The 15,588-nt window shown below is 43.1% G+C and overlaps 1 protein-coding gene across 1 annotated transcript in view; it reads right to left on the bottom strand.

Annotated features, from left to right (window-relative positions):
• Positions 1–1,006: 1,006 nt before the first annotated feature.
• LOC124003565 (contactin-4-like) overlaps positions 1,007–15,588 on the bottom strand; it is a 45,576-nt gene continuing 30,994 nt past the window's right edge. Inside the window, exons 11-22 of the mRNA XM_046311922.1 lie at positions 13,939–14,066; positions 13,188–13,360; positions 9,979–10,096; positions 9,436–9,594; positions 8,944–9,093; positions 7,962–8,032; positions 6,895–7,129; positions 6,672–6,787; positions 5,785–5,965; positions 5,110–5,222; positions 2,038–2,206; positions 1,007–1,906 (exon numbers count right to left, since the gene is read on the bottom strand). Of these exons, the coding sequence (XP_046167878.1) occupies positions 1,821–1,906; positions 2,038–2,206; positions 5,110–5,222; positions 5,785–5,965; positions 6,672–6,787; positions 6,895–7,129; positions 7,962–8,032; positions 8,944–9,093; positions 9,436–9,594; positions 9,979–10,096; positions 13,188–13,360; positions 13,939–14,066 (1,699 nt within the window). The 3' untranslated portion in view covers positions 1,007–1,820. The remainder of the gene's footprint in view (positions 1,907–2,037; positions 2,207–5,109; positions 5,223–5,784; positions 5,966–6,671; positions 6,788–6,894; positions 7,130–7,961; positions 8,033–8,943; positions 9,094–9,435; positions 9,595–9,978; positions 10,097–13,187; positions 13,361–13,938; positions 14,067–15,588) is intronic.

Raw genomic sequence — 15,588 nt, 5'->3', positions numbered from 1 at the left:
CCTAACCTTCATTTAAAATCAAAAAGCACATTTTTGTTTTTATGATTTTTTACAACATAGGCAATATTGACTTTGCATCTGGCAGAAATCGCTCAGTTCTGCCTCCAGAGCAAGATTCATGACAAAGTCAACCTACTTCAATCATATCATAGTAGTAGTGTTCAATAGAGTTCATACATGAGCATTTCAAAGCTTGATTTTCCTTTCTCACAAGTAATCTAAAACTATCTGGAAAATAATCTGTCATTTCTGTATTCATGAGCTATTGATAATTAACAATCAGTATGCAAAAGGCTTTGAGATCGTCTCCAGGCAACCATATAGATCTGAAGCCTACGATACACATATTGATTGGTTTCATGTGGGGAAGGTACATCCACACACTACCCATACATTCAGCAGTATTGAGCTGCTTACAAATACCACCCTGGGATGGCATGAAGGGAGACATTATTTTCTCTTGTTATAAAGGTTGTTATATTCTCCATAGACATAGCACAATTAACCCTTACCGTAAAATACACTATACATGTATATAATCATGACTTGTTAAGACTCTGTAAAGCACTGGACAATGTTTGTGGGTATAACTGCCAATTTTCATTAGTCGGGTCAGTGTCCTCTGCCAGTTGCAGGGCATAGAATCCAATTCAGGTAATTCAATTCTGATTGAAACAATCCAAATTGCATGCATGGACTGACACTATACTGTAGGAGTTGGATTTGTTCATTTTAAGCTAGCCAAGGACCAAAGTATTCAGTTAGATGTTGATCATGTTCAAAAATAAAAACCTGGGTGAGGGGAAGCACAGGAGCCATGCTGTCAATGTTGTGTAGCTACCTGTTCATGGTAACTTATTGGTAACCATTAATGCAGAGGGATGTCTCACTGACTCCTGTAAATGATGTCATTCTCCCTGGCACTTTCAAAATGGTACAGACATCTAAAATGAAAACACATTTAAAAATAGACATTTCAATGTGAAAGATTTTATTCAGTCTCAATAACATCTCACAGAGATACATTTAGTTTGTTAATACAATAGTATTAAAAGGCTTATGCAACATCTATATCACATTTATGGTAAATAAATAAAAAATAAGCTATCAAGCACACAACTTGAAGTATCTTGATTACCAAACAATTGAAAATGGAGAAAGAGTTAAATGAATGGAACATGTTATACAATCTTCCCCTGCTATCAACAAGTTCTGTATATTGATCCAATATGTCTGTGATGGTCATATTGACCATGATGATGCTTTTAAATGTTGATGATAGAATATGTAAAACCTCAGGAATGTCCAAATACCACAGAACTTAGATTTTTTTTTCACCGAATTTGCTGAATATTGACAGCAGCCAGACAAACCATATACAGTAACTGTGCTTCATGAAGAAATGAAAGGACAACCTCTGAATGAACCATGGTCATTTCAATAGCTGAGTCATCCTAACAGAACGTTTACTGTACAATAACAAATAAACAGGGTACATAGAACACAGGGATGAGACACAAATAGGCAAGGCTCATGTAGATTGTCAAACATTAGAACAATCTTCTCATATGTAAAGCCTGACCTTTCTGCATAATATCTAGTGAAATAAAACACTCAGAAGCTTGGTTGACAAATTAATACAAAACTGCATACAAATATAAGGCAATGCAGCTGCATTGAATACTCTTAAATAGTAAGCTGTTGATTTCACATTCTTGAGAAGTGAATGCTACACATAAAATAACAGTTTGTTATAATCTGCCACATACTTTGCTGAGTAGATGATTCTCAAAGTTAGAGTTCATAAAAGGCATTTTAAGTTACAAAGTTAACCCTGAAAGTATAAAAAACATAACTACACAAATGTTCATTGGAGCTGAGCTGAAATGGCCCTTTGAGTTAAGACCTGAAAAAGACAAAGACACATTAACAAGCATACCTGGGTGACACATACTTATGAGACAGACATGTGTTTAAGGCACTTTGGAAACCCAAAAGTTCATCCTGTGAATGGTGAAAGACAAAAACATCTCTTACTGGACATCTTTGGTATCCTGATGGGGCCACTGGTGTTGCCATCACCTCCACCACTCAAGACTTTGATCTCAATGAGGTAGTCCTCGCCAGAGGGGACTTGCAGCTCCACGCTGGTCCTGTTGGTCTCCACCACGCTGCTCTTTCCAAGCCAGTTCTGACGGTACACAACCTGCACACCCCACAAGACATGCCACAAGAGGTCGCTTCACAGTCCAAGTCCAGAACAAACTATTACATAGAGCCATGACTGCATAGAACTCTATTCCACATCAAGTAACTGATGCAAGCAGTAAAATTCTATTTAAAAAACAGAAAAAAAACACCTTATGAAACAGCGGGGAATCTGAAGCAAAACAAACATAGGCACAGACACATGCATACACACACACACGATAACATACGCACTATACACACACATACACATGGATTTAGTACTGTAGATATGTAGTAGTGGTGGAGTAGTGGCCTGAGGGAAGACAGTGTGTTGTGAAATCTGTGAATGTATTGTAATGTTTAAAAAACATGTATAAACTGCCTTATTTTGCTGGACCCCAGGAAGAGTTGCTTCTGCCTTGCCAGGAACTAATGGGGATCCATAATAAATTCAAAAACCTTGAGACGGGTAAGGGAATATCATGGCGAGTATCTGATTAATACTGATTTAAGCGACACAAGTGATTTGACCTTAAAGAGAAATTACTGATTTATGGATAATGCCTCTGTACTGTTTCTTTGAAGAAAGAAAAAGTGCTTCTCAGAGAAAGTCAAACTCTCAGTCAAATAGTTTTAAGAAATGTATTGTATTTTTAATGCAAGCTCTTTCCAGAGGATGCCATGAATTGCAAATTACTGTATAGTGTGAGGTGTTAGTGTGGCCCCCTGTGGTGCTCCGTGGAGGCTGGTGTCTCACTGTGGTGCTCCGTGGAGGCTGGTGTCCCCCTGTGGTGCTCCGTGGAGGCTGGCGTCGCCCTCTGGCGCTCCGTGGAGGCTGGTGTCCCCCTGTGGTGCTCCGTGGAGGCTGGTGTCTCACTGTGGTGCTCCGTGGAGGCTGGTGTCCCCCTGTGGTGCTCCGTGGAGGCTGGTGTCTCACTATGGTGCTCCGTGGAGGCTGGTGTCCCCCTGTGGTGCTCCGTGGAGGCTGATGTCCCCCTGTGGTGCTCCGTGGAGGCTGGTGTCTCACTGTGGTGCTCCGTGGAGGCTGGTGTCCCCCTGTGGTGCTCCGTGGAGGCTGGTGTCTCACTATGGTGCTCCGTGGAGGCTGGTGTCCCCCTGTGGTGCTCCGTGGAGGCTGGTGTCCCCCTGTGGTGCTCCGTGGAGGTTGGTGTCTCACTGTGGTGCTCCGTGGTGGCTGGTGTCCCCCTGTGGTGCTCCGTGGAGGCTGGTGTCTCACTATGGTGCTCCGTGGACGCTGGTATCTCACTGTGGTGGTCCGTGGAGGCTGGCGTCGCCCAGTGGCGCTCCGTGGAGGCTGGTGTCTCACTGTGGTGCTCCGTGGAGGCTGGTGTCCCCCTGTGGCGCTCCGTGGAGGCTGGTGTCTCACTGTGGTGCTCCGTGGAGGCTGGTGTCCCCCTGTGGTTCTCCATGGAGGCTGGTGTCTCACTGTGGCGCTCCGTGGAGGCTGGCGTCGCCCAGTGGCGCCCCGTGGAGGCTGGTGTCTCACTGTGGTGCTCCGTGGAGGCTGGTGTCTCACTGTGGCGCTCCGTGGAGGCTGGTATGACCCTCATGTGGCGCTCAGCAAAGGCTGATGTCTGAATGTGGAGCTTCACAGGCTCCTAGCAGCTTCCTCACCTGCTCTCTCAAATCTCTGAGCGACATCCGATCAGTCAATAAGAAAATGTATACATTAAATGAAAGCAGAACGTTTTCTGAGTCATAAGCCTCTGCTGAATGCTCCAAGAGTTCAGATACCAAGGATGACATGAAACGCTTCCTGTTACACAGGTTCAAACACATCAGGTCTTTTCACTACTGCGGAAATGAGGGAGATCGAGAGGCAGGAATCTTCACAGTGTCTCCTGACCCCTCCTGTCTCAGCCTCCAGTATTTATGCTGCAGTAGTTTGTGTCGGGGGGCTAGGGTCAGTTTGTTATATCTGGAGTACTTCTCCTGTCCTATTCAGTGTCCTGTGTGAATCTAAGTGTGCGTTCTCTAATTCTCTCCTTCTTTCTTTCTCTCTCTCGGAGGACCTGAGCCCTAGGACCATGCCCCAGGACTACCTGACATGATGACTCCTTGCTGTCCCCAGTCCACCTGACTGTGCTGCTGCTCCAGTTTCAACTGTTCTGCCTTACTATTATTCGACCATGCTGGTCATTTATGAACATTTGAACATCTTGGCCATGTTCTGTTATAATCTCCACCCGGCACAGCCAGAAGAGGACTGGCCACCCCACATATGCTCTCTCTAATTCTCTTTCTTTCTCTCTCTCGGAGGACCTGAGCCCTAGGACCGTGCCCCAGGACTACCTGACATGATGACTCCTTGCTGTACCCAGTCCACCTGACTGTGCTGCTGCTCCAGTTTCAACTGTTCTGCCTTATTATTATTTGACCATGCTGGTCATTTATGAACATTTGAACATCTTGGCCATGTTCTGTTATAATCTCCACCCGGCACACCCAGAACAGGACTGGCCACCCCACATAGCCTGGTTCCTCTCTAGGTTTCTTCCTAGGTTTTGGCCTTTCTAGGGAGTTTTTCCTAGCCACCGTGCTTCTACACCTGCATTGCTTGCTGTTTGGGGTTTTAGGCTGGGTTTCTGTACAGCACTTTGAGATATCAGCTGATGTACGAAGGGCTATATAAATAAATTTAATTTGATTTGATTCACTGAATGTATCACGGAGAAACAGAGAAACAGGTTTGTTTTGCGTCATGTCACTGGGAACAGACTTTTTAAATTTTGTACGGCCAGACAGGGACAATCCATATGTGATACTGAAAGTGCTGAGGTTTATATTTCCACTGCGACCAGGGAGTAATTTTTAGAGAACATAGCTGCTGAGGTTATCAAGAAACTGCATTTGTTTCCTAGTTTTCAAAGATTCTGCTATTTCACTGACAACACTCACCTTGTATCCTGTCACCTCAGACTCATTTCCCATTGCCTTGACATGCTCCCACTTTAAAAAGATCTTGGAGTTGGTCAAGTTCCACTCAATATTCCCTGGAGGTTGACTTGGTGCTGAAAGATATGCAATCATATAGCAACTCGAGTTAGTCACGTAACATTCCGTCAATAGCTGAAATAACTCCTAAATTACTTTCTCACTTTAACCATCCCCTTATCGCTGCTGTATGAAGGAAATCTCAACTAGAAGGGTACAAGGTTAGTGGCTGAATGATTGCCTCTAACTCTGATAAGCTCATAAACATGCTTCCTCTCCATGAGATGTCAAGACAAACAGCATCTTGTCACAGATTTTTGTAATTTTCGAAAAGAGGTCCCTGCTAATTCATGTTGTAGGTATATGATAATCAAATTCCATCCGTTAGTCTGCAGTCAACACACAGTCAAGACCATACACAGATGACTGTGTTTCGTCTCAGCAGTGCTGTTGATGTAGAGGATTCACAGAGGCTCTAAAGTCATTGAAGTCGTATTATATCCTGCTGCAAATTACCACAATTCCATTGATGTAAACCTCTGCGGGACATGCAGGCTTCATGAACGTGAAAGCGGACTTGTAAAGAGAGAAATGCTCAAATTGCATGTAACAGCTGTCCCATCTCAGAAAAAAACTCACGTGGTTTCTTGGTGGTTACATTGACTGCAGGGCTAGAAGGCCCTGCTCCAGCACTGTTCTGGGCCCTGACTGAGATCAGATACAACGTACTTCCCATGAGTCCAGAGAGAAGGGCCACAGTATCCGTGACCTTCACCATCTCAGCATCACTCTCCCGCACCCCCTCCTCCCAACAAAGCACCTGGAATCAAAGACATGAAGGTTATCCCAGACCTCCTGGCAGCATTAGAAACACTTCCAGCACTGTTGTTTGCTGATTTCATTCTGGACCTGATGAACATGGGCTGTGAGTGAACAATCAAGGTCAAATTAAAATCTCTCTGGGATCGTTCGGGACGCTAGCGTCCCACCTTGCCAACAGCCAGTGAAAGTGCAGGGCGACAAATTCAAAACAACAGAAATCTCATAATTAAAATTTCTCAATCATACAAGTATTTTATACAATTTTAAAGATACACTTCTCGTTAAATCCAACCACAGTGTCCGATTTCAAAAAGGCTTTTCGGCAAAATCAGAACATATCATTATGTTAGGTCAGCAACTCGTCACAGAAAGCATTCAGCCACTTTCCAACCAAAGAGAGGTGTCACAAAAAGCAGAAATATAGATCAAATTAATCACTAACCTTTGACGATCTTCATCAGATGACACTCCTAGGACTCAATTTTACACAATACATGTATATTTTGTTCGATCAAGTTCATATTTATATCCAAAAACCTCAGTTTACATTGGCGCCATGTTCAGAAATGCCTCCAAAACATCCAGAGAAATTGCAGAGAGCCACATCAAATAACAAAAATCCTCATCATAAACTTTGATGAAAGATACATGTTTTACATATAATTAAAGATAAACTTGTTCTTAATGCAACCACTGAGTCATACCTCATATCCAATGATCTTCCCACTGCTGGCTGTCTGGGGGATGGGTTCCCAGTACACCTCGATTTCAGAGGCTGATAGCGTCCGGGCCAACACTCTGGACGGAGCTATAGAGGGCTCTAAACATGAAAAGATGACACCAAGAATATTATCAAAAAATGGTAAACATTCAAGTCAAACTAACCCAAACTTTCCCTTTCATCAACAACTTGTCAAAGGAACTAACCTTCCTCTGCAGAATACACTATAACCACATGGCTAGATGGGCCTTCTCCTTCGTTGTTGTAGACTCCAACTTTCACCTCAAATTGGGAGAGGGGAGGGATGCTGTCGTTCCTGAAGGTGTATGTTGATGCATCAGGTGAAGGCAGCACAGTCTGTTTCCACGTGGTTGTACCAAGAGAACGAAAAGCCACAATATATCCAAATTCCTCTCCATTCTGTAGTTCCTCTGGTATCGGCTATGAGACAAAGACATTTTGACAGCATAAATTGTAGATTTTTTCCCCATTGGTTGTGAACTGAATATCAAATGACTATATGAACGGGAAAAGTCAAATTCTGAATAATCAAATTCCATAACATCAACAAGTTAATACATGCAAAATAAAGGAAACACCTGAGTTAATGAGGCACACAAAGTATATTGAAAGGTGCTTCCACACAGGTGTGGCTCCTGAGTTAATTAAGCAATTAAAACATCCCATCATGCTTAGTGTCATGCCCAGTTGCCCTTTATTTTGGCTACCATGGCTCGAAGAAGAGATCTCAGTGAAGAGTGTGTGTGTGTGTCTCAGTCACCATCTCTTTACCCAATTGAACAATTTATGGAAGATTCTGGAGCGGCGCCTGAGACACTGTTTTCCCACCGCCATCAACAAAACATCAAATGATGCAATTTCTCCAATATATACCAGACACTTGTAGAGTTAATGCAAAGGTGCTTCCTTTCCTTTATATCCAAAGCTATACACACTTCCTAAACCATTCTGCATGATAAGCCAAATCACTTTAAGTTATCCATAGAAACACCCATTCTGAGACATCATCCTAGATTTATGCACATACAATTTCCACCATCGCTGCATCTTGCATTTTGATTTACACACCAGGGGAGCCGTTTGGAGGAGGCAAATATCTAGGCAAGACAGCTCTTGTTTTAATTAAAACCCATTTAATTGAAGTCACATTGCCGTAGAGAATTCTGTCAAACCCCATTCATGTCAGAAGAGTGACTTGAAAACAGCCGTCAGAATGAAGACATATTCTAATAAATCTGATCAGCAAGCTTACCTCCCATTGGATAACCAGTTCTCCTCGGCTACCTCCTCCTCCACTCACATTACCCGGTGCTACTTCAGGAACTGGATGGACAGAAACAACAACAGTGTCTAATATAAGGGTGTGTATTCCTTCAGAGGGGGGAGTAAAGGCATATTTAAATCCTTACTACTCCAAAACCATACAGAAGCCTTGATATCACTATCATAGTGCCCCTAATCACAATACGGTTTCCTAAATTCACAAAGCAAAGGCTTGTTTAAAAAAAATCCAATTACATTTAGGTTGATAGTGACACAAGCGCCTGTGCATACTTGCCTATAAAGGTTACACACACACACACACACACACACACACACACACACACACACACGCACGCACGCACGCACGCACGCACGCACGCACACACACACACGCACGCACGCACGCACGCACACACACACACACACACACACACACACACACACACACACACACACACACACACACACACAGCTGTTGTTAATACAGTGTGTCACATCCATGTATTCTCCTCCCTTGTGGTTCAGTGAGCCAGTCGGACGCACTCTGATCACCAGCTCAAAATAGACACTTTTAAGTCATTGCCTGATGGCATGCGTGGGTATTTCACAGCATCTAAATGCTTAAAAGGTATGATGCATCCTGCTCGGTTGGTTCTAATCTAATGAGCAAAAGTATCAAAAGTGTCAATATCCACATGGCTGTGTCAGCCGTGTCATCTAAACACATGAACAAATTCTCACTTTCTTTGCCTATTAGGTAAATCATTAACACCTGTCTCGGTGTCTGTCGATTGGAACAAAGCTGATTCTGTCTTCATTACACATAATTAGCGACGAGAAAGTCACGATAAAAGTGACTGTGGGATCTACATGGTGAAATCTATCAGGGGAAGAACAGAACACTCAATACAAGTTACACTAATCAGACAGTTAGATTCACCACGAGAGGACAGAAAGGAATTAAAAAGTACCTGCTGCTTTCGTTCGAATTTGCTTGGATTGCATGCTGGGCTCTCCAATACCCACATTGTTGATAGCCACCACCCTGAATTCATAATCCACCCAGGGGTTTAAATCTATCACCGTTGCATGAAACATCTGTCCAGGCACAGAATCAGGAACTAGGATTAAAGAATTTAGAATTTAAATACATATTGATTCTCATCCATCAACAAATCACATTTCAGAAAGCATCCATGTTATCAAAGACTGTCTGTGATACAATTCAATCAATATAACTTATCCCAGAAGGCCCCTTAGATAACAATTGAGTAAAAAGAAAGCAATACTCCTGTTCACATCATCCCTGAAGCGGACTCTTCTCACAAAATTATCATAGTACAGAAACCACCAAATGATATATCTCTATGACAGAAACATTCTCTGAATATAATGTCCTGTAGAGAACACTTCCATAAACGCTGTAGTGTCTAAGCAAATGGATGGGCTGGTGTTGTAGCTACCTGTACTGACGGCCTGCCAGCCGATGGAGAAGGGGGTCCTGGCCTGGATGCTGTATGTGGTGACAGGGCTGTGGTTGTCTGGCCCAGACCCCCAGGAGAGCTGGGCACTGGAATCAGTGATCTCCCCCACCATGAGGCCCTCTGGGGCACCTGGTGGTCCTGACAGAACAGGGAGACAACCACTGTCAAAGAGCTCTATTGTGTCAGCCAAAAAATGGCAGGATTAAACCAGTTTCATGCAAGGCAGTCAAAAGAGAAAGACTTTTAATATTTCACCCAGCGGAGCTAAAGATCCTTCAATTGATGAGGGGAAATACAAAATGATTCAAAAGGGAAGGAGAAGTGGAAAATTAATGTATTGATTTAGAGATGATCCTGTAGTCATTATTTAACACTGAATGCATGTCACTGAGAATAGTTGGCTGAAGTAAAGAGAATGAATAGAGTGTGATAATGTCTGAGGTTTTCTAATTCCTCTTTAGATGATTGCTACAGCGTGTCAGAAATACAAAGTAGCATCACAGTGAGGAAGTGCGTGCGTACCTCTGACAATGAGGTCGGCTGCTGCTGAGACACTGTCCACCACGGTGTGAACCATGCACACATACTTCCCAGAATGCTTTAGCTGAATATTCCTGACCATCAGATCACCAGCTGATTCCTGATGACAATAGAACAGGACAAAGTGTAATTTCACAACAATACTAGTAATTACAAATGCAGTCATTCAATAACAATTGTTCATGTTGTGTACCAATAATCATTCTGCTAACGTTTCATCTCTCTGTACGCTATGGCAGTAGCAGGAAGAACTAGGCCAGGCTAGGTCTTCAGAGAGAGAAAAGAGCAGGTAGGAACACTGGAGTGACACTGGTTCTAACAGTCCTTGTGTTAAACAAACGACTTCCTGAACTTTAAGAGCTCTGCTAAATGATGCTGACAGTAAAAATGTCAGTGTTATACAGGCCATTTTAGCACAGGGTCTTTGTGTGCTCAGCAGACCCGAGGATACATCCTGTAATCAGATAGATATGTGCTCTGATTCAGAGGGGTTGGGTTAAATGTGGAAGAACGTTTTCAGTTGAATGCATTCAGCTGTACAACTGACTATGTATCCCCCTTTCCGTGTTCAATTCCTTGCTCACAGGAGTATTTTCTTATTTTGTATTTATTTAAATAGGCAAGTCAGTTAAGAACAGATTCTTAATTTCAATGACAGCCTAGGAACAGTGGGTTAACTGCCTTGTTCAGGGGCAGAATGACAGATGTTTACTTTGTCAGCTCGGGGACTTGATCTTGCAACCTTCCAGTTAGTAGTCCAACACTCTAACTACTAGTCCACCTACCGAGTACCATGTGGTCTACTCCTAAGATTATCTACAGGCTGGGAGTTTTCATCTCTCGCTACAAGTTTTACCTGGCCAGGCCTCCATGTTAAATGCCCTAGTCTTGTTTGACTTGTAGGTGTACTGTTAAAGTACACAGACTTGAGCAGAGATGCCTGTGTATAGTCTGTCTCCTGTACAGTACAGGTCAGAGTTTCCCGACCCTGGTCTTCCAGTACCCCCAACAGTACACATTTTTATTGTAACCCTGGACAAGCACACCTGATTCAACTTGTAATCATCAAGCCCTCAATGAGCTGAATGAGGTGTTTGTCCAGGGCTACAACAACGTTAATTGTTGGGGTACTGGAGGACCAGGGTTGGTGTACTGTTGGGGGTACTGGAGGACCAGGGTTGGTGTATTGTTGGGGGTACTTGAGGACCAAGGTTGGTGTATTTTTGTGGGTACTGGAGGACCAGGGTTGGTGTATTGTTGGGGGTACTGGAGGACCAGGGTTGGTGGACTGTTGGGGGTACTGGAGGACCAGGGTTGGTGTATTGTTTGGGGTACTGGAGGACCAGGGTCGGTGTATTGTTGGGGGTACTAGAGGACCAGGGTCAGTCTATTGTTGGCGGTACTGGAGGACCAGGGTCGGTGTATTGTTGGGGGTACTGGAGGACCAGGGTCGGTGTATTGTTGGGGGTACTAGAGGACCAGGGTCAGTGTATTGTTGGGGGTACTAGAGGACCAGGGTCAGTGTATTGTTGGGGGTACTGGAGGACCAGGGTCGGGAAACATTGATATACAGTGCCTTCGGAAAGTATTCATACCCCTTGACTTTTTTTCACACTTTGTTACGCTACAGCCTCATTCTAAAATGTATTAAATAAAACAATTTCCTCATCAATCGACACACAATACCCCATAATGATGAAGCGAAAATAGGTTCAGAATTTGTTGCAAATGTATTCAAAACAAAAAAAACAGTAATACCTTATTCACATAAGTATTTAGACCCTCAAAAATGAGCTCAGGTGCATCCTGTTTCCATTGATTATCCTGTTTCTACAACGATTGGAGTCCACCTGTGGTAAATTCAATTTATTGGACATGATTTGGAAAGGCACACACCTGTCTATATAAGGTCCCACAGTTGACAGTGCTTGTCAGAGCAAAAACCAAGCAATGAGGTCGAAGGAATTGTCCGTAGAGCTCAGAGATAGGATTGTGTCGAGGCACAGATCTGGGGAAGGGTACCAAAACATTTCTGCAGCATTGAAGGTCCCCAAGAACACAGTGGCCTCCATCATTCTGAAATGGAAGAAGTTTGGAACCAGCAAGACTCTTCCTAGAACTGTCCGCCTGGCCAGACTGTGCAATCGGGTGAAAAGGGCCTTGGTCAGGGAAGTGACCAAGAACCAAATGGTCACTCTGACAAAGCTCTAGAGTTCCTCTGTGGAGATGGGAGAACCTTCCAGATGAACAACCATCTCTGCCGCACTCCACCAATCAGGCCTTTATAGTAGAGTAGACAGACGGAAGCAACTCCTCAGTAAAAGGCGAATGACAGCTCACTTGAAGTTTGCCAAAAGCGCCTAAAGACTATCAGACCATGAAAAACAAGATTCTCTGGTCTGATGATTGATCTCTGGGGCCTGAATGTCAAGCGTCACATCTGGAGGAAATCTGGCACCATCCCTATGTTTTTCAGCAGCAGGGAAAACTAGTCAGGATCGAGGCAAAGATGAACGGAGCAATGTACAAAGAGATCCTTGATGAAAACCTGCTCCAGAGTGCTCAGTACCTCAGACTGGGGTGAAGGTTCACCTTCTAACAGGACAATGACCCTAAGCACACAGCCAAGATAACACAGGAGTGGCTTCGGGACAAGTCTCTGAATGTCCTTGACTGAATGTCCTTGAGCCAAAGCCCGGACTTGAACCCAATCGAACATCTCTGGAGAGACCTGATAATAGCCGTGCAGCAACGCTCCCTATCCAACCCGAAAGAGCTGAAGAGAATCCGCAGAGAGGAATGGGAGAAACTCCCCAAACAGGGGTGTGCCAAGCTTGTAGCGTCATACCCAAGAAGACTTGAGGCTGTAATGGCTGCCAAAGGTGCTTCAACAAAGAACTGAGCAAAGAGACTGAATACTTAGGTAAATGTCAGGTTGGATGGAGAGCGTCGCTGCACAGCTATTTTCAGGTCTCTCCAGAGATGTTAGATTGGGTTCAAGTCCGGGCTGTAATATTCCTATAAGCAAAAAAATTACAAATTTGTACATTTTTGCTTTGTCATTATTGCGTGTAGATTGATATGGGGGAAGAAAATATTTTAATCATTTTTTGAATTACGGCTGTAACGTGTCAAAATGTGGAACAATTCAAGGAGTCTGAATACTTTCTGAAGGCAGTGTAGGTACACACCCCTCCTATCATCTCAAAGTGGTCCTGTTTGTTAAAATCAATGAGTTTGCCGTTGAAGAACCACTTAAATGTGGGATCCAGGGAGGAGTCTCGGGACACTTCACATGGCAACACGATGCTCTGTCCCACAGTGGCATCCACACTCAGTGGTGGAACCGTTATCTTGGTTGGCTCTGTTTGACAACACAGAAAAACAAACACGGGATCATGTGTTACTGGAGCCATGCTACAATATTTGAATATAGGCCTGCTGCTGGAAAAATGTCCTGATCATGTTGACAAGATGTTTTAAATTAAATGCTTATTCCTTTCAATCCAATTAAGATGTTTGTAGATGTTTTTTGTTGTTGTATTGATATAGCCTTGAGGCTGAATAATTTATCATAATGCAATGATGGTGTCAAATGAATACTCCATGTACAACCATCAGTTATTAAAACAGCCAAATCAACAAATTTAAACAACAGATCTTTTTTTTTAAATCAACATGAAATATCTGACTTGGGTGGAATATAACATCTCTCTCCTCACTACTCTAGATGCCAGGGATTTTCTCCCCTCTGCTGTGTGACCAATAACTCACAGCTGACAAAACCAAGGATGATGAGTTATGTTTCTGTCAAACCAGAAGGAACATAAAACAACTATATATTTCATTATCAATTTCATGCTTGGCTTAGTATTTCCCCCTCTAAACACAGGTTTAAACCATCTGCTTAAAAGGTAGTGAAATCCGTGTCCGGAAAAGTACCTTTCACCACCAGAGTACCAGTACTGCTTGATGTCCCAAAGGGGTTCCTGGCCACACAGGTGTACCTCCCTCCATCTGATTTGCTGATGTTGGTGATACGGAGAGTTCCATCCTCCATAATAGTCCGTCTGACAAAAATGAAGGAACAGACAACTGTTGTTATCAGGATCAATAATGATTTGATAGCACTGACTGGGTTATATAGGGATTCTAAATGATGATAAGCATTCAAGTACATCAACACTTGTGGCTTCATCTCGATTATAAACTGGGTGGTACGAGACCCTGAATGCTGATTGGCTGAAAGCTGTGGTATATCAGACCCTAGACCATGGTTATGACAAAACATTTATTTTTACTGCTCTAATTACATTGGTAACTAGTTTATAATAGCAATAAGGCACCCCAGGGGTTTGTGATATATGGCCAATATACAAGCGGTGCGTCGTGCCTATGAACAGTCATTAGCCGTGTTATATTGGCCATATACCACATCCCCTCAGGCCTTATTGCTTAAATAGCCTACATCCATGTTTTAGTTTGAAAGACAAGTATTTCATGAATTTAAAACTGAATTGTCTAGAAGACTGAATTCTCTACAAGCACATTTGCACATTTCAGAACAGAGCAATTATCTTAGTTGAAGCAGAACAGATTTGCTGTTGGGTCGACATGCTATTGAAAGCACAAAAGATTAAATGTGCATTTTAATAGAATACACAGTGGGACGCTAAGGCCAATGAGGATAGGGGAAGGAGAAGAGAGCAGAACAACAGTGAGAGATGATTCACTCCGAATTGGAATCTTTACCTGCGGCCTTGTAATTATACAACATGTGTGAGATCCTATCGACACACTAAAAGCCATTTCCAAAAGGTAATGAAAGCAGATATGACTAAAGAGCCATCTCACTTGTAGCTGGCTGTCTGGACACAGTGAGATACCGAGGAAACTCGAGCAACAATGTTGAAAAAGGCACATTACTCAAATACTAATCAGGGACGATTGTAGACTACATACAGTTGAAGTCGGAAAGTATACTCATAAAGTATACTGTATACTCATCCAGACTTGTAAAATACGGTACAGTTCTGAGGTGCAAAGCAACAGTCAAAGGTACAGTTGAAGTTTACATACACCTTAGCCAAATACATTTAAACTCAGTTTTCTCAATTCCTGACATTTAATCCTAGTAAACATTCAATGTCTTAGGTCATTTTATTTTAAGAACATGAAATGTCAGAATAACAATAGAGAGAATGATTTATTTCAGCTTTTATTTCTTTCATCACATTCCCAGTGGGCCAGAAGCGTACATACACTCAATTAGTATTTGGTAGCGTTGCCTTTAAATTGTTTAACTTGGGTCAAACGTTTCAGGTAGCCTTCCACAAGCTTCCCACAATAAGTTGGGTGAATTTTGGCCCATTCCTCCTGACAGAGCTGGTGTAACGGAGTCAGGTTTGTACGCCTCCTTGCACGCAAATGCTTTTTCAGTTCTGCCCACATATTTTCTACAGGATTGAGGTCAGGGCTTTGTGATGGCCACTCCAATACCTTGACTGTTGTCGTCCTTAAGCCATTTTGCCACAACTTTGGAAGTATGCTTTGGGTCATTGTCCATTTGGAAGACCCATTTGCAACCATGTT

The sequence above is a fragment of the Oncorhynchus gorbuscha genome, linkage group LG18 (genome assembly GCF_021184085.1).
Source record: "Oncorhynchus gorbuscha isolate QuinsamMale2020 ecotype Even-year linkage group LG18, OgorEven_v1.0, whole genome shotgun sequence".
Taxonomy (NCBI): Eukaryota; Metazoa; Chordata; class Actinopteri; order Salmoniformes; family Salmonidae; genus Oncorhynchus; species Oncorhynchus gorbuscha.
This window is presented reverse-complemented; position numbering and strand designations above follow the sequence as displayed.